Raw genomic sequence first — 26,899 nt, 5'->3', positions numbered from 1 at the left:
TAAATTTTTGTCATTTTGATTGCATTGTGTCATGGTGCATTCCTCTGTGGGTTAATCCTGTATTGGACTTTCTGCACTTTCTGGAATTGGGTGAATGTTTCCTTCACCAGGGTAAGGGAGTTTTCAGCTATTATCTATTCAAGTATATTCTCAGACCCTTTCTCTGTCTCTTCTCCTTATGGGACCTCTATAATGCAAGTATTAGCATTTTTGATGTTTTCCCAGAGGTCTCTTAAACTTTCCTTGTTTCTTTTTATTCTTTTTTTTTTCTTTTTTCTGTTTGGCCACAGTGATTTCCAGCAATCTGTGATTTCTGTTTTCCAGTCACTGATCTGTTCTTCTGCCTCACTTAGTCTACTATTGATTCCTTCTTGTGTATTTTTTTTCATTTCAGTTATTGTATTCTTTAATTCTGTTTGTTTGTTCTTTATATTTTCTAATTCTCTGTTAAAAATCTTATAATTTCTCATCTGTACATCCATTCTGCTCCCAAGTTCTTTGATCATCTTTACAATCATTACTCTGAACTCTTTTTCGGGTAGATTGCTATCTCCACATCATGTAATTCTTCTTCTTGGGTTTTATTTTGTTCTTTCATGAAACATATTCCAAAGGACCATAAAAATAAGGAATACATACAGAAAAGGCCCACAATTCCTAACATTAACTTCTAAGAGTTATCCTCCACACATTTTGAATATTCTACTTTCTGATTACAAGGTTAGAGAATATTTTTGTTTTAGTTTTGTTTGATTTTTGCTGATAAGAAAAGTGATATAGTCCCTCTCCATTTACATTTTACATTGTGAATAAATTTGGTTAGTAGATGTATGTGCCAAAGCATATATTACTCCAAAGCTTGAAGGATGGTTCAACTACATAAAAAGACCAAAATGAGAGGCCTATCTCTTAAAATAATTAATCAAACTACATATTGATTCTAAATAGTAAACTGCAGCAAATAAGCAAAGAAAAGCTTCCTGCTCAAACAATTATCATTCACTAAACCAAAAGAATATAAACCACTACTTAGAAATAACAACAGAAATATAAAGCAAAATCCTCAGTTAACCCTTGTGGAATAGGATGGAAAGGTAGGAAAAATTAGTATTTACTGAAAGAATTTCCCCCACAATATGGTAAAATGATAAGAGTAAACCAAAACATAAAGGAAAAATTAGAAATGTTCAGGATCCTGTTTTCATTTTATGCACTTTAGCACATGGTTTCCCTGAGGTTTCCAGGGTAGAGCTCACTTAAGATTTAATCTTGCTTTTTACTAGCCATAGTTCAGCACTTAAGCATACATTATATATAAATAAAAAAACAGATATTCATAAAAGTTCATTAGGGGAAAATAAACTGGAAGGTGAAATTAAAGCTGTGCTTAGGGATGTGACATTTGAGAACAGAGAGGAAAATTAAATCACAAGAGTCAGAATAAGCTACTAGGTATTTTTGCCAATGTTTACTTAGTCTTTGAAGTATTTTAAAATGAAAGATTTGTCCCTAAAATGTTTTAATGGTTTAATTTGATAATCGGCAATAATTGAATCTAAATAGTCAAACTATCTTTGGTGAAGCATCTTAAGCATGTATTTATCAGTGACAGAGCCTTGAAAATGTGTCAGTGTAACCCATTGTATTTTAGTGAATACAAAATTTTCAATATACAAGTCATCTCATTATTGCATTTGTTTGTCAAATACAAGTTCACAGTCTTATATTGCTTTAGACTATTTCTACTATGTTTGATATCATAAGTTCACTACCCTAAATTTTCTCCCCTTCTTCATTGATGTTACATGTTAAAAAACATACTTTAAATTTTAATTAACACAGGGATATTTGTTGAAATAGATTTTGTTTCAAGTAATTAATAGATATGATATCAAAGTAAAATTTTATTTTTATAAATTAAAGAGCTGCTTTCTAATTAAAGATATTTAATATCACAAAATATGACATTTAGAATATCACTTCATACTTCTAAGGTTTATTAATTTCAACTTTGTATTCCACCCTATAAATTTCCAGCAATATATATTCAAAACTGTCCTAGTAATTGGTTATTTCTGTACATTTTCAAATCAATTTTATTTACATAGAAGATGTTTATTATATATTTTGCATATATTTTTGAAATCATCATATTCTGAAATAAACTCTATAAGCTCTACTATAACAGTGATTTTTGATGAATTCTAAACCTTGTTTATTTTCTAATGACAATTATCCTTTTATGAACAAAACCTTTATGCAGAGAGCACTAGATATACTTTGTACCAAACGGAAAGGTATCTTTCTCAAAATCGAATTAGGTATCCAGGTAGCACAGTAGGCTACATTACTGTGGGAGGCGGAAGAACTTTGACCATTGAAACTCAGCTAATTTCCCTATGCTAATATAATACTGACAAAATTCAGGACCTCAGTATTTATGACGGTAATTGAAAAACATTCAAGCAGTCAAGTTTCAGGGAATTCAATTAATCTACACACTTCAGAGACTAAATCAACTGTGATGAATTTTTAAAATTGTGTTGTAATAAATGCTCTTTAAATGTTTTTAAATTCCACTGTTAAAAAATATTTTTAAGCCCCAGCTGATGGCCCATAGTCATAGTGCTTTGTGGATCTGGTTACATGAAGATTTGCTTTATAAATATTAGAGAGTAAAGTAAATAGTTATTGCCAATCCAGGTCTATAAAATAGTCATTCACTAAGATGGAAAACAAAACAAAATACTCCAATGTCTGATTATGTAATATGGAAAATCTGCAAAGAAAAAAAAAAACAAAGGTGAAAGAACCCAAACTTCAGTCCAGTGTCAAAGTAGAGTAAGAAAACAGTATTTTTGCAGGATTTTCTTTCAAAGAAAAGTGAAAAGCAGTGGAAGTAGCTGACTCTGATAGGAAGAATGGTGATCTAGGCAAAAATGTTGTATCCTTCTATGTTATTCAAATTCTTAAAAATAATTTTGTCTTTGCATTGAGTTAAAATTTATAAAGCTTTTGAAATTACCCTTATGTATTCTAAACTTCTTTTGAGAACTCCAAATGAAAACCAAATGCCAATATTTAGTATCAAGTAATTAAGGTATGCCTCTAATGTCAAAAGTAATACAATTCAATTCTTTTGACTTTTACTGATGATATATGACTGCAAAACTTGTATAAAATACTCTTTTATTGTATGTCCACTTGAAGTATGGTCTTCCTGCTTCTTAAAATGTACTTTCTAGTCCTCTCCCTCTTAGCCATTTCAAAGAAGAATGGCTAAAAGGCCTGAATATCACTTACCACAGGAGGCAAGCAACCTCCTATCTATTTACAACTAGTAACCAGATTAATCCCTTGTCACCACATTGATCATGCTTCCTGTTATCTTGAATGTGATAAATGACCAGTTAAGCATTGGTAAAACTGTAGTTAAATCTGTAGCAATCCAAGAGGGTGGACAAGTGGAGGAAATAAAAGCCATAGGAGTGGTGTTGGAAGAATGGAGTATTTTTTAAAAACCTGTACTTGAATATTTATAGCAGATTCATTTTTAATCACCAACAACAGGAAAAAACTGGATGTCCTTCAATAGGTAAGTGATTAAATAAACTGTGTACATTCATACCATGGGGGTACCACAATAAAAAGGAACAATCTATTGATATACACAACAACTTGGAAGAATCTCCAAAAAAATTATGCTAAATTAAAAAAGCCAATCCCAAATCGTTACATGTTGCCTATTTCATTTATGGATGGGAGCAGCTGGAGGCATTAGAGTATAGTTATAAAAAGGCAGCATGAGGAATCTTTGTGGTAATTGAACTGTTTTATATATTGACTGTTGTGGTGATCACACCAACCTCCACATAAAATAAAATTGCATAGAGCTAAATAGATGTATATGGACACACATACAAATAAATATGTGTAACACTGGTGAAAGCTGAACAAAATCAGTGGATCATATCAATGTCAAAATCCTGGTTGTGATATTGTATTATAGTTTTACAAGATGTTACCATTGGGGAAAACATAGGATCTCTCTGGATTAATTATTCCAACTGCATGTGAATCTACATTTCTAAATAAAAAAGTTTTAAAAATCTATGGGAAAGGAAAGCAGAGCACATGATTCACGTTTTTTAAATTATACTATTCTGTGTTAGCTTTCCTTTCTAATCAAAGTGTGGACATATCAAAAATTAAACTATTTCACTTTTATTTTAAACCAGGGTGGGATTGAACTATAGATAATAGTTATAAAACAATACAAACTTGAATTTTAAAAAATATTAATTTGAAATGGTCTCCCTTCTTCAAACTATTGGTTGCAGGCCAATGATCACTGTTCTTGTTGCTTTTTTTTGTTAATGAGTGTTCAATAAAATTTAGCTAGGTTCCAGGCATGTATTATTATTATCTTATTCTTATAAGGACCTTATGAGACTAATTACTCTTATCCATATTATATAGATGAGGAAATTGAGGATATGAAAGGCTGAAGAATTGTTCAAAGTTATCAGATAATTAAATGTTAGATTTAAGATTCTAACCTTGGTCTGTGTGATCCAACTCAGGTCTCTTAAGTACAGTCATCCCTCAGTATATACAGGGGATTTGTTCTAGGAGCAAGGGGATACCGAAATCCCCAGATATTCAATCCCTTTATATAAAATGGCATAGTATTTGTGCATAACATATGCACATCCTTCTGTACACTCTAAATTATCTCTATATTACCATATTCTTAAATTATTAAAATACCTAATACCATGTAAATGCTACGTATATAGTTGCCAATGCATGGCAAATTCAAGGTTTGCTGTTTGGAACATTCTGGATTTTTTAAAAATATTTTCTATCCATGGTTGATTGAATCTGCTGATGCAGAGCCCACAGATACAGAGGGCTGACTGTACTATGCTTTAATGTCAATGCTATATTTTATCCATTGGAAAACTTTCTAAGGAAAACCACAGTTCTTTTCTATAGGTATAAAACTATAGTGGTGCCTGGGAGGGGGAAGCCTTGTTAGCATCTTGTCAGATCCTCACAAGTTTTGTGATCTATCTTATAAATAATTATACAAATATGGAGTGGGTTAATGACAGTAAATTTTGAATTGGGAAATGTGTTAATATCAAATTAGTAACTATGACACTGTATAAAACCATAGCTTTAAGTTAATCAGATGAAAACATAATGAATTAGAATATCAATTACCGGGCCTCCCTGGTGGCGCAGTGGTTGAGAGTCCGCCTGCCGATGCAGGGGATACGGGTTCGTGCCCCGGTCCGGGAGGATCCCATATGCCGCGGAGCGGCTGGGCCCGTGAGCCATGGCCGCTGAGCCTGCGCATCCGGAGCCTGTGCTCCGCAACGGGAGAGGCCACAACAGTGAGAGGCCCGCGTACCACAAAAAAAAAAAAAAAAAAAGAATATCAATTACCAAATTAAATACAGGTGATTTGTCAAACAACTATTACATGAAAGCTAGACACCATTTTTTCTTATTGCAGTTAGTAGAATCACAGAAAAATTTAATCTCCCACCAGCTGAGTTTTGTTATGTTGTAGTATTAACCCTTGAGCTTCTGAAAAATTAAAGCATAGTTGAATTATTGTTTATATTCACAAGTTTGAAAATGAGATGTTTCCTTTAAAGGCATATAGATCAGTTTCAAATAATTTTAATTAAGTTTGGATTTTATTTATTTTGCTTACTGACCAGAGTGTATTACATAGTATAAAACTAATTTATTATGACTCAGTAAAATTACAAAATGAAATAATGATCTGAGTCAATCTATAACAGATATACTTTACTCCACTTCAACAGAAAATGTTGTCCAACATACCATATAAATCTACATCCACTTCAAATATATTTCTGATTATATTATCCCAATTGTCCTTTTCTGTTGTTCTTTTCATTTTTCACCATAGAAGATTAAAATGATTTGGTTGATCTTTGTCCAAGTTTCTGAAATATATTGTAATAAAGAAATAAAACATTATTTGACATGCTTTACAATAGTGTCATACAATTAGAGATAAAAGTGTCTCAGCTGGGTTATAACCATGTAGTTATTCTTAATATTAAATTTGTAATTACATGCCACTATAATGACAGCTACATTTGCTATATAGCTCTGGGGAAGGGGGAACTTCACTAATTTAGAAAGTATAACTAGAGAATGACATTGGAAGTATATAATGAAAACATTCTTCACTCGTTTTATTTTCACACTGGACACAATTACAAAAATAAAACCAAGTAGGTAATAACAATGAAACTAAATTAAAAAGTCACCAAATAACAGGAAACTAAGAATTAGGGAAATATCAGAAACCAAGAAAGTGTACAACAATATTAATTAGTAACACACACTTGATATTACCATCAAGTACATTCTACTATCTAAGAAAGTCCTTTATACTTATATCAGAGATCACTAAATGTACTAAAATAAGACCTTCGAAGTATGGTTAGATTTTGTATATGTAAGTCTTTTTTCCATTTTAAAGTTTTCTAAATTTTGGAATCCCTACAATCCCTCCATTGGTTGCAGTAAATATTTCTTCACTCAAGTGACAAGGTCTACCTTTCTTTTCCTTTGTTAAGATCATTTTGTGGCAGTTGTCCTTGTGACCAACATCTCTTCAATCAATTAGATCTGCTGCTCAATCTGCTTCAGTTGTTAGGATGACCCTAAGCAAGAGAGCAGTCATTTTTCAGTTTGTGATTTTCATCAAATAAACTTGGCTTTCAATATTAAAAATAAAATTTTTCATTGAAAATTTGAATCCAGGGTATGTGCATTAAGATTGTACAAACGATAAAGCCTAAATTTTACTAAAGCATAGATATTTTAACTCTCACCATAGATTATTTTTAGGTATTGAGAAATAAAAGTGTTGAAAAGAAATTGGAATATTTAAGTTTTTAAAGACTTTTTTTTGGGAAGCATTACATACTTCATGCACCACAAAATCTTATATTTTAGAATGATTTTTTTCAGCATCACATCATCTCAACAACTGGTTTCATTCAGAGTGCTGAATGGAAAAGTATATTTTCTTTCCCAAAATGGTGGTTAATATTTACTATAGTGAAAAAAAAGTCTCTTAATCACTTCCAGTTTCAAAGGAGTTTTAGCAAATGTTGAAAAATCCTTTTAAAATAATGATGTTTCAAAGGCCAAAATATATACGCAAATGCAATAAAACAAAAATTGCAACTTAAATTTCAAAGTTATTTCTTTGGGCCTCTTAAGTGCTTATGTGCTAATTGCACCTAAAATTGGTCACTTGTATTTAGTAGATGTAGTGTCTAATCTGAACAGTTAAGTAATGGTGCTAAGTAAAATAGAGAATGTCTGAAAATCTAGCCTGTAATTTTCCATTAATCATGTCCAATGTCAACCTCTTCTGAGAATAGTCAAAATAAACAGCCTCAAGTTCCCAATTTAAAAATTGGCATTTTGATACATTCTAGCAGGAGGAACTGGGTGAAACGTTCTTGGTTTCTCACAAAGTCAAATTATTGATAAATCAATGGCCCTATGGATTGTGATCATTTAAAGGTTATTCTGGTCCAGGAAGATGGTGGGAAGCTGAATCATAAGTAGGGTGATGTCACTGGGTAATACAGACTGACAGAAGCACGACAGAAAGTGACGATTATGCTTTGACTTCCTAAAGTAATTGATTGTGAGGAGGATTGTTTGCTCCAAACAGCTTTTCTATTATAGGAAAGAGATTTTGGAGGCCCTGATGTGTGGTAGCAGCCTTTTCCCCAAACTTCGGAGCACTTTGGGGCGCACAGAGCAGTCATAAACTTGGCTGAAAGAAAGCTAGTCTCCTGGCAGAGCTCTGAAAATTGCCAGGACAGGTGGGTTTGCTCTGGAGGCCATCACCAGGGGTTGGAGGCTGGAAAAGCAAGCGAAACAGAATGGTGCCAGCACTCCTTGAAAGGCTGGCAGCTGAGTTTTACCCCAAGGCTTTACAAAGCCCCTCCTACTGTGAATGCCTTCAGGGCACCTGGACTGGGAGAGGGCCATGTAAAGGTGGCAAAAGGTTTGGAAATTCCTTACTTTCCGGTCCTTGAACAGTGTTCTTGGAAGCTCATTGAAGAGCTGGAGATTGGCAGTTGGCTCTACCACTAATGTAATTTTTCTAGGCCTCCACTTTTTCATCTGGATAATGGGGAAATGAAATTACCTCATTTCTTATTGTTGCTGTGAGGATTAAGATTATATAAATCAATAACAAGTAGCAAGCTTCCCAGAAAATGGCAGTCGTTATTGTTAGAGGCTCCAAACCTGGACGCAATGTCTGGCCAGAACCCTGCCAAGATCGCCTGAACTGTGGAAAGCCAAGCCCTTGTTCTCTTCTATTCCCCAAGTATGGTTTGTTAGGAGCCACTGGAAGTTGAGTGCACCTGCTGAAGTCATGGGGAAAAATATACGTTTCTTTGGAATGTCAAAAATTTTCCCCAGTTGAAGATCACTGCAGTATCTACGCAGGAAGAGCACACCTAGGGCTTCCGTCTGGTCTGTCCTAGGCATGCTGAGGCAGGTTTCTGGAAAACACTTGCCCTCTGGCTACCTGTGTGACTCTGCAGATTATCAAGCCAGATGCCCCAGAATCCCTCACCCCAAAGGCTAAAAGTGAAGTATCAACTGACTGTACTGAGCTCTTGCTCAACACCCAGCACTATGGAACTCACAGCGGAGAGTGGAGGGAGGGAATAGGACTCAAGTCTCTTGAGTTGCCTGGGTGAGATAGTTGACAAGATAGCCACAAGTCTCTTCTGCTCCAGCTGGCGGCGACCCTCCCACAGTGGGATCTTGTCTGTACTTGCACTCAGCTCTCTCCCCGCACAGAAAAAAAAGAGGGCGGCTGTCCTGGGTTCCAGGAAGACAGTTTGCACTGTGGGTCCTAGCCCTGCTGGTGCTCACCAACACGGAAAACTTTATCTCATTCATAAATAATTGCCTGCCATGTTCATTACTGCAGAAGAAAAATGGTTACAAATTCCTTTGTTTTGCTTGGGAAGTGATCAGCTTTGGTTGGTAATTGCCTGCCTGATCAAGAGCCATTTCCTTCATAGTTAACCAAACATCAACTCAGTCCGGCTCGTTTTAAATATCACCGAAAAGTGAATAGCCCCAATTAGGACAGGAAACACATTTTCCGACGTGAAACCAGGACCAGAAACAGATTTGTCTGTGTTTCAAAATGCAGAAACAGGTTTGTCCGTGTTTCAAAATTCTTCTTTAGGGGATGTGAAATGACCCCGTTGGAAAATCCTGTCCTGAGTTCTCTTCAAAAATGGCTGGAACCTGTTCCTTACATTGATTTTAGGGCTTAAAACTTGAAATAAAATGAAAGGGAAGTCATGAACGGAAAATAAAATCGCTCTTTTCACTTTCCTTGAGAGAAGGAGAAAATATTAGCTGGAAGAATTATTTTAGAATAACAATTCTTTAGACAATTATAACTTGCACAGGAAATCGTCAAGAAAAACTAGATTTATGCATGGTTGACTGTGATTTGGAAACATCAGGAACTCAGGAACATATTGCACCCCCAAAAGTTAGTGTCAAATTTTGATAAACCACGTGTATCACTCCTTGGCATCTGGTTTCCCACGCAAGATCTGCGCACACTTTACCTGGTTTAGGGGTTTCATTACGGAGGCCCCTGGTTCTTCCAGGTAACAGAGGATGACACAACGGGGTAGCCAAATGCCTGATTCCTGGGTTTTCCTTCATTCCTTGGAAGGTTTAGGGCTCCCCACAGCAGAAAAATATGCTTGGGCGTTCATCCAATTAAACCGAACTGATATGAAATCTGTCTTCTCGGGAAACATTCCACTCCAGGATAAAACGAGCATTTATTTTCTTGTCCCTGTAGGTCGCTTGGTGCTAGTAAAGTCTTCCGACTTAGGGTCTTAGCCCTTTTCAATTCCCTCTGAGCTGCCCTAGAGAAATAAATCAAGTAAAAATCAAACATTCTGTTCTGCCTCAGGAAAATCAGTCGGCCAACTCATTTCTGGGATTCCCTATATATATATATATATATATATATACTGACTCTTTCCTTTGGGAAGTGTAGGGCTTTGATATGTGCGCGTGAGGTCGACCCGAGGAGGGACCATGACTCCTGAGAGTTTCTGAGCTGTCCAAGGCACCTATCATTGGGTGCCTGTGTGAAATTGCTGAGACTGAATGGGTCCCTTAGTGGACCACCGGGAAACAGAGCAGACTGTGCGAGCTGGGCGCCGCAGGCAGAGCTGCTGAGCTGCTGTTGATTGGGGTTTGAAAAGGGTTTTCCAGCTCCTGGAGGCGGGGATGGGCCGATTTAATTTGTATGGTCAATCTGCTTGTGGTTCAGAGGTATTTTTCCCAAGAAGAGTTTGCCTGCAGCTCAGATCAGAGCACAGCCGGACAAGCTGCCTAGGGAGGCTGAGGAAGGAGGCCGGGAGCCTGAAACCTTGCTGCCCTGAAGGCTGAGATCACAGACTGTCATTGAGTCAAAGCAGGTCTTCCGCGTGGAAGAAGGTGCAAGACCGGTCCAACACAGGAAGTAGAAGTGCAGCTGTGGCCAGTGGGGGCCAGAACATCATGTTCTCTTGTACTCTGGCTCCAGGCCACTCTCTGCTGGACTGTGGAGACCACTGGTACTGGCATCTATGGAGTGAATGAGCCCAGCCTGAGACAGATTTCAGACCAGAGGAAAGCCTGGCCTCTTGACACAGAGACCAACAACTTGTTGCCTCCTAGGTAAAAGCCCCTGCCTTACTAGTCAGGCTGTGGGTTTTCTTTGGGCGCCTCAGAGGAAAGGATTCATCTCAGCATCTGCCCTTCCTATTAACTATCACTAGGCAAGTACATAAAGTTAGGGAGGTCCAGCAAAGTCATAATTGTTGCTTTCATTTTCTTCAACTGGCGGCTATGTAACAAGAATCCTGAAACCTTTACTTCTCAGGGGACCTGAAGTGGAATGTTAATCTTCTTAAAATGAATAAAGGTTAGACTTGGCCTGTCTTTTGAGGGTAGGCAATGACACCCATATGACCCAGTAATAGTCCTTCTCCTGGGCAGGGTCGCTGTGGGAAGGCCCCCAGACCCAGGAGACTTCATGTAGGGCAGATTAGAGAGCAAGGGAGCAAAAGGAAGAGGCTTGCATACCTTGCTGGAAGGTAAGACTGTGGCCTGTGATGAGGGCAGATCTGAGAGAAGTATACTGAGTGGTAAGTGTCTAGCCCTAAGAGGTGGGAGGAGGGCTCTGAGCTGTGATACTTTCTCCCCAGGCTCTTCCCCAAGGAGCTCCAGATCATTGAGCCAGCTGACTTTTTGAGTTCATCTTGCACTCACTTGACTTTAATCCCTCACCCTCTGGAGGAGGCCTGAGACACCAAAATGTGTGGCATTGATCATCCCCAGGGGAGAGGGGAAGGAACACCAGTGTGTGCCAAAAGACACTTTATTTTATTCATTCTTGCTTTTTCTCACCAGAGCTTTAGTTTGACACTGTGTTGTAAACCTACACACACACACACACACACACACACACACACACAACTCACATACCTGCTTTCGAGCTAGAGAAGGTGACTACAGAAGGCATCTGAGTGAAAAGGATGTTAAGGAGGTTGCTGTAAGATGGTACGGTTGCTTCTGTACATCCTCCTACTTATGGAGGCATTCTGGGGTTGTTGATACGGGAAGAATATAAGGGACAAAGACAGAAAGGGAGAGGGGAAAAGATGAATAAATAGAATAAGGAGAGCGAAAAAGAGGAAGAGAAAAAGAGTTATAAAGACACAAACTGATTCGCAGAGACTGAGAGAGACAGAAACATGCACAAAGAAAAATTCAAGTGGCACGAAAAAGAGACACAGAGAGACACAAGGAAACTGAGACCCATTGAGTCTTCTATCAGTAGATGCCTCCATAACAGTTTGACCTAGGCTGGCTTATTGTTTCAGGAGAAATTGATAAAATGCACTGAGATCTCTTTCAAACCAAGATGCTTAACTCAAGCCAGCTCTGGTGCTTTGGGGAGCCCAGACATTCTATCATGGCAACAGTTTATCAAGACAGCATCTAGAGGAAAACTGAATTGAGAATCTGTGTTGGATAAACTCACTGTCACCTAAAAAAAATTCAAAACTGACTTTTACATTTTTTCAATGGCAAAATGAAATGAGGGGGAATGGGAAAAAAAGAAAAAAAGAAATCAGTGTTGAAAATACTTCATATCACTCTCTACACTTATGTCCTCAGACATTCTTACTTGAAAATACAAACACACACAAAAACATATACATATAAAAAAATGCTTATTGTGAAAATTTTCTTCCAGCCTTAAAAACTTATTAAAACATTAAGAGACATTCTAGCTAGTCCTTAGACAAAGGAAAAGCAAAGAGGATGTATGTGTGTGTCAGTGAAAATGACTGTAGAGTTTTAAGCTTGCCAAAATGGAAAGTAATGACTAGGTTTCTTTTTAAGCTAGAGTTTTAAAAATGCATCTCCTTGTAATAAAATAAATCAGACAAGGACCATAATCTGAGAATGGAAATCAATTGTGAAGTGACACCAAATGCTTTGCTATTTATTAAAGTGCTAGTACACTGAACCTTCTAATCCAACTGTTTTCCAAAGAGTTACTAGCATCATTGCCTTGAAAAAGTTCAATAATCATGTTCCATGAGAAATATGCACACACACAGCTTAAACGACTCTGGATTCATCATCATAAAACACAAAAAAATGTGTATTACAACTTTCTATCAGCTTTTTTGGTGCTGTCAGGTGAGTCAAGTTTTAGACTGGAGGTACAAATTCTGAAGTTTGAGAAGTGGCAATTATTTAACTGGCTTCACTGAGATGATTTAGTCAGTCCCCTAACTGAGTAGTGACCAGAGTGAGTCGCCTCCAGGGTGTACATCATGGTCCTGTGGACCCAGTTTATTAAAGGCTGGCATTTATTTGTCAATAGATGTAACCATTGACTTTGCCCTTCCTTCACGCTCTCTTTCTCCCCCAGTATTAAAACGTGATGGATTCAGAAAGTGAGATCCTTGTTGTTTTCAGTGGTTCCTCTTTTGTATCTTTCCTTGTGTATCTGTATTGCTTTATTATTAAGGCCTGCCATTTTACCCCTTGGAAGTATTGATCAGGGTGTCATAACTCTAGAAATATTTATTTCATGCAGAAGCAGCTTTTGTCTAGTAATATTAACATAGGAACCCTGGGAAGGAAGATAGTGGGTGAAAGTAGCATAGATTGGCTTTAAGCATAGGCAGGGTAGGTGTTTGTCTACCTTTCATGTTTTGATGGATTTAGGGAAAATCTTTCAGCCTAATACCAAATATTTCTCACTATCAATCGGTACTTCTGTAGATGTTAGATGTTGATTTTTTAAATTATGTCATATAGTAGATAGTCTGAAATACTAGAACAGACATTGCAACAAATATATTTTGCTTTATTTTTACAGAAAACTGGTGTTTATAAAACTACCAGGCAAAGCCTTCCCTTGATACACAAGGCAATTTCCTGCTTTTTAGCAATAAACTGAGCCAGGGTTCAAACGCAAGAAAATGCTCACATTGAGACACTACTGCAAGTGATCCATTGTGATTAACACTCAAAATTTAAGAAAAAAAAAAAACTCTTAACTTTTCTGTTTCTGAGCTGTGTCTTTTAGCTAGGAACATACAATGGATAAAAAAAATATATATCCTTTGAGTAAGAAAGGATAGGCAAATGCATTAATATCCTCCCCTCTGCTTTAATGACTGCAGAATGAAACAAATACCCATGGAGATGTGTCCAAGATCACACACAGACCTGGCTGTTTTCCAGCTCAAATGCCTTGTATACTGGCCTTGCCGTGAGCTTCACTCTGCCCCTCTAGGGTAGGGGTGGTGTCTTTCTCAGCCCTTCAGGTTGAGCAGCTTATTGAACCAAACCCTTCAGCAGCATTCAGATTGTATTTAACCCTTTGTCATACTATCTGAGATCATCAGATGCTTAAAGTTGTACCTGATTCCTAAAGATCTCCTTTCCATGGACCAGCTGGATGTCAATCCCAGCTGCCTTTAACTGGACATGCAATGCCTACTCTGGCGATTACCAGACCACTATAGAGTAGGGCCACATCTGGGCTTATTATTTATTTTTATTTCATTCATCTTCTCTGCCCAAAATTAGTCAAGAAAAAAATTGTCCTCATATCTCTGAGGGCAAAGCTCCTAGATCCAACATTTTTAAAAAACCCACCAGCCATAAGTTATAAATTGAGTAGAAAAAAATGGGAAAAATAGTTGCATGCGTTTGATATAAAATTCAGTGAGAATGAGGAACATAATGAACCCAAAAGCAATGTTATAATCATTAGCATAGGAAGACCTTCATCATTTGATAGCAGACACCTGATGAACACAAGACATGATTAAATTCAAAGGAATAAATTTTCCTTCAGCTAACTTTTTTGCAAGAATAAGCATTTAACTTCCCAATTGTCACCATGAGAACACAATGAACACATAAGAATTTGTCTCCCTGTTCTTTTTTCCTCCACTCTACCTAACCTAAGAACATGGATTACAAAGTTTGGCGTGCATAACTGAATTGCTAGATGCGTTAAAGTACTGAAATCTTGAAAAATTATATTGAAGTAAGCTTATTAGAAGTTGAAGGATTCAGTGTGAGAATTACTTTTAATATTAATTAGACCAGTTTTCTTAATTTTCTGGAGTGAGAAAACAGCTATGTGTTAGAGGCCTGTAGTTAATAAATTTTATCTACTACTATAAAAAGAACGTACACTTACACTGCATTGGTAAAATAGCAAAAATATCTTTCCAAGGATCAAGTTGATAAAATCAGATCAGAATATGCATTCTAACAGATGTATTTCCCATGGATTTTTGAAACTCAAATCCAATATTTTTTGTTTAATTCATTAGTTTAATTTATTAAAATGGTTCTCAAATTTAAGGACCGTGATTACTTTAAAGACTTCTGAACTTTTGAGTCTGCTTTAGGATTTAAACAAAAGTTGAGTGTGCCAGTGTTAGCATAAACTTCTGTTTCTAGTGTCTGGCCACAAAGAATTTATAATTGTATAGTTAATGTAAAGATTAACACATTCTCGAAATTAACCTCCATCATCTCTTTAATGTTGAAAACAGCTGTGCTTATTATGTTCCAGGCATTATGCTAAGTGGTTTGTGTATATTATTTCACTAAACCTCAGATAGATACACTTACAGAAATATACCCTGTGATGAAGGTATTAAAAGTAAAAACAAAAGTTTAGAAGAAAGAGACTGAATGTTAAAAAAAGAAGAAGAAGAAGAAGAAGACTTGTGTAAGGTCTCTCAGATAGAAAGTAGCAAAGTCAGAATTTGAATCAGGTCAGTCTGAATCCAAAGTCTGTCTTCCTATGTGCTATATTGCTTGAGCCTTATTCCTTTTTGTCAGTTATCATAGTCCTAGTAATTTGCGTAGAAAGTCAAATTTTCTTCCGGGTTTTATGAGTCTGGGATAGTGTGTAGCATGCAATTTCCCAATTCACAGAACCAGTAGTATTGAAGAAGGAGGAGGAAGAAAGAAGAACTAGAAAAAAAAGTTGATTTTCCAAATTTTTATCAAGATGAGTGTATTTGTCAGGATTCTTTTGCTTGCAAGTGATGAAAACCCAGCTGAAACTCATTTAAGCAAAGATGATTTATTTATGTAAGCAACTTAGCTAGTTCAGGCAAAGTGGAATTCGGGTACTCAAATGATGTTGTGAGGAAACTGCCTCTCTGCATTTCTTGACGTTGGTAGGCTTTTTCCCAAGAAATGGCAAAAATGATCATAAGCAAATTATTTCAGACTCACATTCTACAAGCTTGGAAGTATGCCAAAATATCTTAACCATGGGGAATGAGGATCAAGGGAGAGTAGGAAGAATAACAATTTGAGGAAATGATCTCTATCATGAAGTTGCTTGTACTTTTGCCAAAGTGTGGCACTAGGTATCAACCAGTCTCAAAACATTTTATTTTATTTTATTTATACTTAATATAGGTATATATTTGAAATATTTATATATTTCATTTAATATGTTTCATTCCTTCTTTTGTAAATTAAAAGTGACAGTTGGAATCCCTTCATATGAGTTTGACATCATCCCTTTGATTAGTAAGTACTGCGGAACACAGGGGATTTTTTTTTCCTCCAGTTAGATTTAGTTTCTTTTATACATGCGTTTTTCTTCAAGTAACCCACATTTCCTATATAGAAAACTAGAGAGGCCATGAATCTTTGCCCTTGACCTGCCATAAATATCTGAGAAATGTAATGCTTTCAGATACATTAGCTTAAATCTGAACATCTACTTTGTTGCACATACAGTTCATTAGAAGCAATATTTTCAGGGCCAACCTTGTTTTGTGCATGTGTTAATTCACATACCTATTTATAGTCGTTAATAAAATATTAGAATTTTTATTAGAGAATTAAAAATTGCTTTCTATCTCCTTAAAGCAAGTTCGGATTTCATATTCAGTAAGAGCTTTTATAAACCATATATCCCTTAAAGCACATCTATATCCTCTGTATCTCCATAGATTTTGAATATATTTAATTTGTATTAACCACAAATTTATTTTTCTTTCAAGAGATAAATTCCCTTCATGTTCCTAGTTATAACATTTTTTGGTAATTCAAAATCAACATTTTACTGTAAGGATTTTCCAATTGTCAACCAAAAAAACTTCATTTTCTTTCTAATGTGGGCATCTGTGTGTCCCAGAGCCTCTCTCTCTGCATGTTTCATGTGGGCTGAAGAATCTCTTATAAAGGTTTATGGGTGTTTCTGGCTGAAATAAAGAGAATGTTCAAAAGAGTCTTTCAGCTGTGGAAAATGAACTTGTATCATAAATGTACATCCCTCATGCCCCCAGTACCTGACAGCCCAGTGCTTTGGCAGCTGAACAGATCACAAATCTGGTTCTGAGGCTTGCAATAACTTTACTCTCAGATAAAAGTTAACAGGAATTAACTATAGCTTAGTTCAGTACACATGAGAGAGCTGAGCTCTCTGAAAAGGTGAAAATGTCAATAATTCGGATGCAGTTTGCAAGAGAGCCTAGGGGTGCCTGATTTCTTATTGCTGATGAAAAGTGCATGACCAAATCCTAAGTACACAGGCAGGCATCTCACATCTGCATGCATAAACATGCTCCTTGGAAGTGGTAGGCAAGTCTCTTCTTGACACAAAGAAGGTGTCTTTATCCATTTTAAGGAAAAGTAAAACTTAGCCCAGGAAGATATTTCAGGATACATTGGAATCAATTATTTGAGCACAACATTTTGAGGTGTCACATCCTTGGGAGCACAATTCCGTTTGGTACTCTGCTGGCAGCCCTGGAGTTCTTGGGCTGTATTTGCTGATTAAGTCATGTGAGTAAGAAGAGGCTGTGTGAGGGAATATTGGGCTCCAGTAGAGGCAGGGATTCAAGGTCCAGGTTTGCTCTTGATCATTGAAAGTGGTTATCTGGGAGCCTCCTGCCTGCACTGGCTCTTACTTCCCCACCTGGATAGAGAGGTCAGAGTAGTACAGGGTCCACTTAGTCTGAGACCCAGACTGTAGAACAAACAGGCCCAGAAAGTTTGTGTTGCTCTTTGTTTCCCCAGTGTACTCACTTAAGAGCAAAAGACCCCCTATACACCTCTCTGGATTTGGTTAAATAATATTTTCACTTTTGTTGGAAAAGTGGTCCCCCCACCGTGGGCAATTACTTCGCATGTCTTTTAGTTTCACAATTTAATGCAAAACAGTAAGTTTGTGTATCCCTCCTCCGCACTAGACTATCCTGAGCCCCTTTCCAGTCAACCTCCAACCCCTTTCTATCCTCCCACTCCCACCGCCCCCTCCCCGTCAGTCTCTGAAGTGTCACGGTGTTTTTTTTTTTATGCTTCCAACAGTTTCCAAAACAAACAGTGGAGGCTATGACCAGCCGGGTATTCACTCAGTCCGATGCAACAGTATCTCCCAATCCGAGCGACCTGAGCCGCCATTAGGGGCAGGTCCGCTCCCTAAAAGGGCCGCGCTTGCCAGTATCTGAGCTCTGCCAGGTCCGGGAATCTGGGACTTGAGGACTGATGTTCCGCACATGTCCACTGGGAGGGAGAAGAGCGAAAAGGGAAAGGGGACTAGACTCTAGAGGACTCTGGCTCCAGTTTAATCTCCTTTCATTCTGTCTATTCAAAGAAATTCTATACGTATATATAAAAATTATACACACACACATTTTTCCCCCTGAATATAGATTAAGAAATTGTTTTCTGAGTTTTCAGTTTTTTTCTGATTTTCCCGCTTTCCCTCCTTTGCCTGTCCTCTGCGCCCTCCCACCCTCTCCCTCCCTAACCCAGCTCAGGTTGAAACTTTGCAGAGTACGTTCTCTTCACCCTCTCCAGGGATGGCTCTGAGCTCTCGGGCGCACGCCTTCTCGGTGGAAGCCTTGGTGGGGAGACCCAGCAAAAGAAAACTGCGAGACGCAAGAGAGGAGGCGCAACTTGAGCTGCTTGAGAAAGAGGGTGGAGAGGCGGAGGAGGAGAGAAGGAGCAGCGCCGCAGGAAGGAAGAGCGAGCAGCCTGGTGAGTACCCCTACCGCGGCCCAAATCCCAGCGCCGGCTACCATGGCTTGCTGGATCGGAAGGTCTCAGACTAGCGCCGCGTCGCTGCAGGAGGGCGGCTAGCCCTATCAAAGGATGTCTTGGCCCAGCGATGGCCGCGTACGGGGCGGCGGGGATACCTCAGCCATCTGGCTGTAGGGGGAAGTTTCAGAGGCTCCACGTTAAGCCCATAGTGTTGTGGTTCATTTGCGGTGAAGGGGAGGGTCCCCACAGATTTATGAAGAGAGACTCTCCAACCTCCCGGAAGCCCCGAGAGCCAGAGTGTGAATGTTTTTCGGGTTAGGAAGCAGGACATGGACCCAGATCCTGAGGGGATTCAGCATCAGGGACCAAAAGTCTCCGAGAGAGATGAGGATGGGCAAATTTGAAGAAGGGTCATGCATTTCACAGGGCGCTACCTGGGCCCCTTTCTCTCCATCAGGGGGCCAGAGTGGGTGTTGTGGGGAATTTAGAGATCAGTCGCCAAGGTTCCCGGGGAAGAGACAAGGCCGGTCTGTTCTGAGACAGGCGTCAGTGAGAAGGGGGCGCGGGAACTGCGAAGCTCTCTCAAACTCTCAGCGTCTCTGTGTCCAGCAGAAAAGCGACCCAAGACAGAGCCCTTAGCAACTACTTTCTCAGGCTGTGGAGGCAGCAGTGGCGGCTGCAACAGCTTCGGAAGTCTGGAAGAAAAAGATGCTATCCAAGTGGAGCTTCAAGGATCTGAGCTGTGGAAGAGATTTCATGACATTGGAACTGAGATGATCATTACCAAGGCGGGCAGGTTCGGCTTTGCCCAAGCTGTTCAAGGGCCGCACACAGTAGGCACTTAATGTTCTGCTCTCATAAGATGGGTGCCTCCAGTTTTAAGCTTTGGTACTCTTCTCCCCATATCCCCACCCCAGACAGATATTGGAAGCCAGTGCCTCTCAATCGACCAGACTAGGCCTTGCCTGGCCCATGTTAGTGGCTCGGCCTTTCTTTCCTGTACACCCTGATTCCAAGAACTCATTTTTGCAGCTCCTGCCTGTGTAGTATATGACAAAAATTAGACCTCCCAAGGCAGGTGCCAGATGCCACCCCCACATCTTAAGCTATGGCCAGGCCTTTCTGTTAAAGCCTCACAGTTATCAGTGGACAATACCCCATCTAGCAGGTTCCCAGCCCACTGCCTGAGCCCAGGTCAATTTGAGGTGGGGCTTTCCCTCTTCCAACTTTTCCTGTGTGGCATTTTCTTCACATCAGCTGGGTAATTTTTTTGTGTGTGAATCTTCCTAATTTCAGTCTTTCCCAAATCTTCCTCACAGAAAGTACCGCTGAAAACTCAGGGGAGGGGCACAGCTGTTTCTTTCCTACATTTTCTTCTATAGCTTTTTATTATGGTGGTGATAGGAAGTGGGGTGGGCAAAGCCTTGTGGTAAGGATATTCTGATCCACTCAAAAATCCTGAGTTTGTTCAATCAAACATGTAACCAACAATCTTTCCTCATGTAGCAAATCTCATTCACTGAACCTGTCTAGAATAAGAAGAGTATTGTTTATTCCTTTACTTTTCATTTGTCCCCAGCCCCACCTGGCTCCAAACATTTCTAATAGTGCCCAGGTCAGTCGCTATTTTCTCTCCCACAGGAGGATGTTCCCCTCTGTTCGGGTCAAGATAAAAGGACTGGACCCAGGGAAACAGTACTATGTGGCCTTCGATGTGGTGCCGGTGGATTTCAAACGCTATAGGTAACCAGGCCCAAAGGAGGGTACCACAGGCTGGGAATGGGGATTCATATCTATGGAACCTGAGAGTGCTGTTTTGAAAACTCTACCATGGTAGGGGTAATTGCTCCCCTGTGGGCTTTGAGAGTTGAATTTTCTCCCTCAAACTGGAGTTCAGGGAGTTCAGACTGAGAGAAAAGCAGGCTTGTTCTTCTTTCCTCTCACTCCTGGATCACAGGTTCCAGCTGGTGCTTCAGTGTCCCCCAAACCTCTTGCCTACCCACTTCTCTAGCCTTGGCTCTGCAAACTGCCGAGGGTTTTGGCTCGGGCATCTGGGAGGGAAGCTGTTTAAAGGAATTTGGGGAGAAATGCCTGGGCTTCTGGGGCCCTACCGGGCTCTGGGGTGTGCTACTTTAGCAGTAGGGTCCTTGAGCGATGCCCTGATTTGCCACCCAAAGCTAGTCTAGCAGTTATCTCGCCTAAGTCTATTTTTCTTCCTTCCTTAGCCTCTCCCCTGAAGCGGAGGCCAGGTCCCGGAGAATACAAGTAACCTTTCTCTTGATGTAAGCTCTCTACTTAAAGCAGGCTAAAAGTGGCCGAACTGATCTAAAGCCAAGAGGCCCTTCTTTGCTGGCAGCCCAGAAGCTCGGGTCGGCCAGCGCTTTAGCTCAGGGGTATGGGGGTTGGGCGGCAGCCGCCTGCACTCAGCCTGTGAGCGTTCGACTGAAGTGGGTGTCTAGCCTTTCTAGGAAACCGCCTGCAACGCACCCAGTGCTGGGAGTGAGGGGTAAAAAGAAGGCTGGGCTCAAGAGCCTACTGGGGCCGTAGCCCAGAAATAGCAGAACAAGCTGCTTATCACGTTTCAGCTGGCTTGGGAATTCGGCGCATAATTTAGCGGTTGAAATTGAAGACAATGCGAAAATCAGCCCCGAGGCCGCAGCGGGCAGAGTTCCTTGAGGGTATTCTGATGTAAAGCATTGTGGACAAAGGGGCTTCCAAGACTACTGGTCTGGTGGCGGTGCGATGCACAGACACTTTCCCTCACCCTTCTGCTTCTTCCCTGACGCTTGTAGGACAGGAGGATTTTTCGGGTGCCTCTGCTCGGTAAAACGGGTTAGATGAATTTTTGTTGCGGTTTCTGTGAGGAAATACAAACCAGACTCTGAAACCCCATGACACTATACTTGACCCTGGCACTTCACTACATTTTAATGACGTATGCTTATTTACAGTTTGCTTTTTATCCCTAGACACTCTTTAGAAATGAAGTTGTATCTTTTACTAGTTGCCTTTGAGATTAGCAGGCAAACCTTGGCCTAGGCCTTTAGGATGGGATCGCGGTAGCCCCTGCTCCTGGCTTTGGCCTGCTGCGCCTAAAGCCACACTCTGCTCATTTTCAGATACGTGTATCACAGCTCGCAGTGGATGGTAGCCGGGAATACAGACCACTCATGCATCACTCCCAGGTTCTATGTTCACCCGGACTCGCCTTGTTCGGGAGAGACATGGATGCGTCAAATCATCAGCTTTGATCGCGTGAAACTCACCAACAACGAGATGGACGACAAAGGCCATGTAAGTGTGTGCAATCCTTTGTCCCGAGTAGAGGAGGGGGATGCCAAGGTGTCAGCTGGAGGGTCACCCTGGAGAAGCCAAGGAGGCGTCTCCCAGATGTGCTAGTTGTAGTCTTTAGGAACTGTCCAAGTTCTAGGCCTGTGGCCAAAGTAGCTCTTGTGACTTTTATTTGGCATCTGAGAGTGCTGGGCGTTGAGGATGGTGAGTGAAATGAGTTTGAGGACCAGAGGAGACTTGTTTAAGCCAGGATGCCTGTTCTGGGACAGTGAAAGGGAATGCTTCCCTGAGATCTCTGGCACTTCAGCCTCCCTGGCAATCACTGTGGGCTCTGATTGCCTTCCCCTGATGGGCACCTTCTGTGTGACATGGTATGGTGGGAATCTTCTCCACAACCCGCCCTAATGGAAGGCCTTTTCAAGTCACCTAGATCTTGAACCTTCTTCCCAGGTGCACCTCGCCTCTGCCCTGCCTGGCCTGGCCCTGTGCCAGCCACAAAAGGAAGAAGGATGCTCCTGGGCTTAGGAGGTGGGGGATGTCAAATGTTTTCCCATCAGTTATCTAAGCCCAGAGAACTTATGGCAGGCAGTTAGATCCCAATAACTCTTGGGAACATCACATGGTCACCCACATTTGGAAGCAGGAAAGGACCCCAACTGGAAATGGAATCACTGCTTCCTGGTGTGCTGTGGTGCCCCGTTCCTGAAACCCCTTATGCCTGAAGGACTCTGTTCAGGGCCAAATGGCAAAGAAAAGTCCTTGTGTGTGGCTAGCCTAGGCTTTCTGGTTTAGCTTCACTTTTGTGTGAGAAAGTTGGGGGTGCTGATGAGAGGGGGACAGTGTGGGGGAGGGGAAGCCAATTACTAGGCAGCATTTGACCACTGATTTCTCCTCCAGATCATTCTGCAGTCCATGCACAAGTACAAGCCCCGTGTGCACGTGATGAAGCAGGACAGCAGGGTCGACATGTCCCGGATTCAGTCCCTGCCTGCTGAAGGGGTTAAAACATTCTCCTTTAAAGAAACTGAGTTCACCACGGTGACAGCTTATCAAAACCAGCAGGTAAAGCCAACTCAGTCCCAGGCAAGCAGGGATGGCTCCAGAGAAACTTTAGGGAAAGAGTGAAGCTGTACTATATGGATTGAATTTTCCAGAATTAAAAAGAAATTCATAGCATTATTGCGTTGTCATCAAGGCAAGTTTGATTATGTATTGTGTGGATCTTATGTTAGAAAGGATAGAAAGGAGAGTAGAACTGGGAGTGTCAGGAGAGAAAGGAGATAAAACATTCCAAATTTTACTTAGCAATATGCTTACATTTATTTAACATGCCGTATTACATGTTGAAAACTTGTGTGGTTGTTGTAACCATTAAAAGCAACAGTGACAGTGTTTTTACTGAGGGCACTGACTTTATCTTTCTTTCTCTTTTGAATTCATAGATTACCAAACTGAAAATAGACAGGAATCCTTTTGCTAAAGGATTTAGAGATCCCGGAAGAAACAGGTAAACCATATAACAGTCACATCCAATATTTATATAGCCCTTTTCACAGGTATAACAGCTAAGGAAACTCTGGCTCAGAGACTGAGTCCCTAAATTTTGTAACTAATAAATAGGTAGTAAGAAAGAAACCTGGGCGTTTTGTCTTCAAAATCTTGCCTCCTCCCACTCCCTCCCCAACCCACTTTTAAGATATTGCTTATTCTAGATTCTTAGGTTTTTATTCAGGGAATAATCACTTGGAATTTTATTCAGAAGTCTATCTATAAAAGAAAAACATTTCAGATAGTCACCCCTACAAACTATAACAAAATAACTCAAAAGCTTACACAAATTATTATTTTCAGGAATTGCATTCTGGACTTGCTAAAGTTTGAATCTCTTTTTCAGAGGTGCATTGGATGGGGTTTTAGAGACCTACCCATGGAGGCCTTCTCTCACTTTGGATTTTAAAACTTTTGGTGCAGACACACCAAGTAAGAAAAGTTTTATTAATTTTCATTTTTAAATGTTATTGAAATAACAACAGCCAGAACCTCTGTACAAATACTACAAAAGTGGATAAGTACATGCCATAAAATGTGTTTAAAATCAAGTGGGTATATATTTATCCTGATGAGGAGGTAAGAAGCAAAAAGGGAAGGTAACTGGCAAGAAGGAAAAGAGCATAAACGTGGTAATGGTGGATTTACTGACTTGTGTCTTCTTGGGTTATCATACATCCTGAGAGCGATAGAAATCACTTGGATTCTTCAGCATCTCACTATCTCATATTCTTTAGGATCTGCCTGTGGTGCACTAGTGGTCTTATTTGCAAACATGTTAGATATTGAAATAAATATTTTATGAGAAACTTTCAGCACATGATAAAAATGACTCCCATTAAATTTCATCATCACTTGACTCTAATTTTCCTTTTGTTGTGACTAGGGAAAATAAATGTTGAAAACAATACTAAGCCATGGCAATTAGTTTAATTGCCGTAAGCATTTAAAATATTTGCAAGGTATTTGTTCTCAGGTAGTACATTACATGACTAAATAATAATTTGACAATGCAGGCTTTCTGGTGGAAGAATGCATACCTTCATTTACTCTGATATTTAAGGATAAATAGAAGATCTTTATTCGTGAGCAATATGGAATCATTTTACCCTTTTGTCTTTACTCCATTAAAGTTGTTTGACTTTAAACATTAATTGAAGGTTACCATCACATTATAGTTAGCTTGAATTTTACATGATACCATAACAACTAATTGAAATGTGAAGAGATCAAGTCTAATTATTTAGTGAAATATTTCACTCAATTGACTGTATTAATTTGGTTTAGAGAGTTGCATAGAAAAATATGAACACTTATTTGATAGTATCACTTTAATAGAATCTAGGCAACATGCTTTTAAAATATCCGTGTCAACACATGGTGCAGTAATTTAAAAATAAAGCTAACCATGATCATTAATTGATAATTTAAAATACACAATTTTCTTAATTATTTAAAATGTCCAGAATGCTCTCAAATTGCAAAGAAAAGGGGCACCAGTTTTTTAAATAACTTTTGGATATTTAATTATAGAATATATTTGCCATGCTGTTGACAAAGGATTAGCCTATGTCTGTATATAAAAATAGTTAAGAAAAACAGTAGCACCTAAAAAGAAAACCCACAAAATTTGATCAAGTTCAATCAATAACCATTTTTTTAAAAAAATTTAAATACTTACAAATATAAGGTGTAAAATCTAGATTTTCCTGGACCTTATATCTATCCCTAATTTTAGTAGATGCTAGGCAACCATAAAAGATCACCTGGCAACATTGATATGAACACTTTCATTTTCATCTTGGTATTTTTAACCTGCAAAACTCTCTTTTACTCTTGATATAGTACACTATCGAACTTTCCCCATCTATGATTTTCATATAAGAAAAAAACTAATATATTTAGATTTTATTTTAATTTATAAGATTACTTTCATATGCACTGATTTTTTAATCAGACTGAAACTTTCTATAAAATATCAAAAAACCAATTTGTTCAATTTAATCAAGTGCTTGTTTTAGTATTATTTTATGGTTAAAAGACAGCTTTTACTTGTAAGATATAATTGGCTCTGGATCATATTTAATTGGGCTTCTTTTGTAATTCACTGAATAAATGTTGTTCAAGTGCCTAGTATAGTTCTAAAGCATAGTGAATGCTCAATGCATGATACATAATAATAATGCCAAAAGTAATAGTGGTAGTAGTAGAGATACCATATTCAACTTTGGTCAGAGGAATGTTCTTTTCAAAGGACTTAAAATAACTGTGAACTTGAAAGGAAAGCTAATCTAAGAATGAAGCAGGGATAGTTATGGACATGATCACTGATTCAGTAGGAAAATTTAGTTCATTGTTCATTGACTGAATTGTCATTCACAGGTGGAAGCAATGGCTCATCTCCAGCGACCTCTAGTGGAGGGGCTCCCTCTCCTTTGAACTCTTTGCTTTCTCCACCTTGCTCCCCTCCAACATTTCACATACCTACAAGCTCCCTTGGAATGCCCTGTCCAGAGGTGTACCTACACAATATCAACCTGCCCCTTTGCTACAAGATTTGCCCAACTAACTTTTGGCGTCAGCAGCCTCTTGTCTTGCCTGCTCCTGAAAAGCTAGCAAGCAGCAGCAGTTCTCAGTCTTTAGCCCCACTCATGATGGAAGTTCCCATTTTATCTTCCTTGGGGGCCACCAATTCAAAATACGGTTCATCTGAAGACTGCAATGGACAGTGTCAACAAGCATCTAATTCTTCCAGTCAAACGTTGTATGGATTACAGGCACCTGGAAATATTTTATCACCCAACCCCATTGCCCGGGAAGCAATTGGTTGCTCTTTCCATCCTCCCTATGGCTTTTATAGGTACAACTTCTCCATGCCATCTAGACGGGTAAATGCTACCAACCATCTCAAAGTGAATGACAAAAGTCAAGTTTCTTTAATAGAAGGCAAATGCATTCATGCTCGTTGGTATCCAAAAATTAACCATTGTCTTTAATGGAATAGCCAAGTTCCTAAAACAATTACATGTAAGCATATATTTCTTTATTTGTAGCCAAAAAAGGTAAAGAGCTAATGGGCTTAAAAAGCTTCATTATCAGAGGGTATTCCTCTGTTCTGCATTTAAAGTGCCTTATGATATGTTTGTAAGAAGGCTGATTACAGTAGCCTTAGGCCTCAAAATAAGATCCTCAGTGAATATTGTTTGATGAGGTAGACTACAGTGAAAAGTGACTTCAGGTGATGAAATCTCTAATTATAGTGAAGCCTGTTTACCACATCAACTGCCTCTTGCATATTGACAATGACCAAAGGAAGGTGGATTTAATTCCTGTGAAGGTAGTGAAACAATTACAGTTTTTATCTATGAATATTGGCTTCATT

General features: G+C 39.2%; 1 protein-coding gene across 1 annotated transcript; it reads left to right on the top strand.

Annotated features, from left to right (window-relative positions):
• The first annotated feature begins 18,497 nt into the window (after positions 1-18,497).
• TBX22 (T-box transcription factor 22) lies at positions 18,498-26,513 on the top strand. The gene is made up of 8 exons (XM_060087740.1): positions 18,498-18,675; positions 19,291-19,474; positions 20,320-20,421; positions 21,798-21,972; positions 22,867-23,031; positions 23,412-23,476; positions 23,864-23,949; positions 25,900-26,513. Exons 1-8 carry the CDS (start codon positions 18,498-18,500, stop codon positions 26,511-26,513), a joined length of 1,569 nt encoding a protein of 522 aa, XP_059943723.1.
• Positions 26,514-26,899: the final 386 nt, after the last annotated feature.

The sequence above is a fragment of the Mesoplodon densirostris genome, chromosome X (genome assembly GCF_025265405.1).
Source record: "Mesoplodon densirostris isolate mMesDen1 chromosome X, mMesDen1 primary haplotype, whole genome shotgun sequence".
Taxonomy (NCBI): Eukaryota; Metazoa; Chordata; class Mammalia; order Artiodactyla; family Ziphiidae; genus Mesoplodon; species Mesoplodon densirostris.
Note: the sequence above shows the minus strand (reverse complement) of the source record. Positions and strands in the feature narration are given on the sequence as shown.

What these genes read in the sequence shown, in the direction of transcription:
- TBX22 (XM_060087740.1), top strand. Translation starts at nt 18,498, where the DNA reads ATGGCTCTGAGCTCTCGGGCGCACGCCTTCTCGGTGGAAGCCTTGGTG. An exon ending in ATCATTACCAAGGCGGGCAG is followed by an intron (nt 19,475 to 20,319) that starts GTTCGGCTTTGC and finishes TCTCTCCCACAG; the next exon opens with GAGGATGTTCCCCTCTGTTC. An exon ending in AGAGATCCCGGAAGAAACAG is followed by an intron (nt 23,477 to 23,863) that starts GTAAACCATATA and finishes TCTCTTTTTCAG; the next exon opens with AGGTGCATTGGATGGGGTTT.